At 33.5% G+C, this 2,785-nt stretch overlaps 1 protein-coding gene across 1 annotated transcript; it reads right to left on the bottom strand.

Annotated features, from left to right (window-relative positions):
• Positions 1-816: 816 nt before the first annotated feature.
• Positions 817-1,743, bottom strand: LOC138386219 (olfactory receptor 5H2-like). Its single transcript, XM_069472503.1, has one exon. The coding sequence runs from the start codon at positions 1,741-1,743 to the stop codon at positions 817-819; it is 927 nt and encodes a 308-aa protein (XP_069328604.1).
• Positions 1,744-2,785: the final 1,042 nt, after the last annotated feature.

Genomic DNA, 2,785 nt, shown 5'->3' with positions numbered 1-2,785 from the left:
AGGTTATGTTCTTTCTATTATGCCACTTATCTTTTTCTTCTCTATGTCTACACCAACTTAGTTCTTCTATTTAACCAGTTAGTTTTCTGAATTAGCAAAACTTTTCAAAGTGTCCAAAAACATACAAGCACAGTTTGGAAATGGTCTTAGAAGTCATTATAGAGACTTAGGGGCAAGTGGCCTCTTCTTATTCATACAAACACACTGAGTTAAGAGCATCCTCTTACACTTGGATCTGTCCTTCACTCTCTTCACTCTCTTCTTTTTTCCTTATTGCATGTCCATTTCTATTTGTTTCTTTGCTTAATATGTGAGTTGAGGCTCTACAGAAGTGAAATTCACCCTTTCATGACAAAGTGGAAAGAAAGATTTTTGCTAGCTAGAATTCTGGGGATTTGCTTGTGTTTACTCAAATACAAATCTGCCTCCACTATGAAGTTCAATATGATAGGACTCCTAGGCAATGCAGCTGTATTAGTACGAAGATGTCATACTTAAATCTTTATCAAATACACCACTATCTTAGGATATAACACATTTATAAAGCAACATTGAATAGCATACAAGACAGTAAAAAATTTGATTTGCTTTGTGCTTTAATTATTCTACTTTCATGTGAACACTTCATTTAAATTCTTTGAAATATTTTGATAATGTGAGAATAGTTTAATTAGCTTATTAGGTACTTTATGTAATTAAAATGTTAGGACAATAATAATTGCAAAACAAAGCTGAACACTGGAAAAAACATAGGTATCTCTAAAGTACAATTTTGTGATTAGTTTACTAAAAAGAGAAAAGAGATTAGCATGAGATCTAAACATTTCTTTTTAACATTTTTGTGAGTGAATCTATCACTTGCTTATTTCTCAAGCTATAGATAATGGGATTAAGCAACGGAACTATGACCATGTAAAACAGAGACTCCATCGTGTCTTGATCATCAGCTTGTGGTGATCGAGGGAGCACATACATGAAGAGAAGAGGGCCATAGTATAAAGACACAGATAAGAGATGAGCTCCACATGTAGAGAAGGCTTTCCTTATGCCTCTTACAGATTTTTTTAAGATTGTGAAAAGAACAAATGTATAAGACACAAGAATTGTCACAATGGTGAATATTTGAATTGAACCTGAGAGCACAAAAACCATTAGATAATTAATAGAAGTTTCAGTACAAGAAATCTTTAACAATGGCATAATGTCACAGTAAAAGTGATGTATTATGTTGGAATTACAGAAGTTTAATCTGAACAAGAAGACTTCATGAAGTAGGGCATGAAGAAAGCTGCTTACAAATGACAAGACTAATAGCCGGACACATAATCTATTGTTCATAATCACTGGATAGAGTAAAGGTTTGCATATGGCTACATAGCGATCATACGCCATTACTGCCAAGAGAAAACATTCTGTGGTTACACTGATTGCAAAGGAAAAAAATTGTACCATACATTCAGAGAGAGATATCATCGAAGTCTTGACTAAGAAGCTAACCAACATCTTGGGGGTCACTGTGGAAGATATCCAAGCATCCACAAAGGCTAAACTCCCAAGAAATAAATACATCGGGATGTGAAGGTGAGGGTCATTCCAAATAAGAGCAATGAGACCAAGGTTCCCCATGATGGTGAGGAGATATATTACCAAGAATACCAGGAAAAGGGTGATTTTCCACTCTGGTTGATGTGTAAGTCCTATGAGAACAAACTCTGTCAGCAATGTTGCATTTTCCTTTCCCATCCTCACTTGGTATCCTCTGAAATAAAGTGCAGTAAATGTAAAAAATGCATATATTCATATGCAATTAGTATAAGTTGAAATTGGGAGAGGGGAGTTGAAGTAAAAACAAACTCTTATCAGATTGTCTATAATTTTATTTATTACTACTAAACTGAAGGAAACTAAAGGAGGGAAAATACAATTACTGTCCATTCATTCAAAATAAAATAAAATGCAGTAAATATAAAAAGAATATTTTCAATGTAATTATGAATTGAAATTGAGGAATAGGTGTTAAGATAAACTGTATACTTATCAAAGCACTTTTAATTTTATCAGTACTATAATAATGGACACATTATTTGAGAAGTTAAAGAAATAAGAAATGCTATATTTATTTTCCAAAAATGTGTAGGCATTAACAGATTTATAAAACAAGAGGAGCAGTCTACTTGTGTGCTAAATTTATGTGGACACTGTTGAACGTGCTAGAAAAATTCTACTCCTTAGACACGGATGCAGTGTTAAGGCAAAAGGTTTTTGAAGGACCTGGAACAAATTAATGATTAATGCCTTGTGAAGGATCTTGAGCTTTATTCTTCAGGTAATATGCATACACTGAAAATTTTTATATGGAGAATGGCATCATCAAATATTTTTTAAATTTAATTTTTAATAGTGGAGAAAATACACTGCAGGAGGGGGAACCTGGAGTCAGCCATACTAAGTAGGAACCTGTTAATATGTTTCCAAGGGACCCCAAGTTAGATTAAACATGAGAATTATCTGGGAAAGATTTTTGTGAAAAATAATGGTTGTCAGATTTAAGTGCAGAAATGAATTAAGTAGTTCAAGAATGAGGTCTAGGAATCTGCATTTTTAAATTACCCTCTAGATGATTCAAATGTATGTGAAGTGCCAAATCCTTGTGTGATATGACATTGGAAGAGATGATGAGATGATGAGATAATGAGATTGATTCAAAAGAATTGAGAATGTAGAGTCTCTAGTATTCTGTAAACACATTTGATGTGACAACAGTGGTCAGTGAAGGAGAGAGGAG

Source organism: Eulemur rufifrons, chromosome 7 (genome assembly GCF_041146395.1).
Source record: "Eulemur rufifrons isolate Redbay chromosome 7, OSU_ERuf_1, whole genome shotgun sequence".
Taxonomy (NCBI): Eukaryota; Metazoa; Chordata; class Mammalia; order Primates; family Lemuridae; genus Eulemur; species Eulemur rufifrons.
The sequence above is the reverse complement of the archived record's forward strand: the minus strand, read 5'-3'. Positions and strand labels throughout refer to the sequence as shown.

What these genes read in the sequence shown, in the direction of transcription:
- LOC138386219 (XM_069472503.1), bottom strand. Translation starts at nt 1,743, where the DNA reads ATGGGAAAGGAAAATGCAACATTGCTGACAGAGTTTGTTCTCATAGGA.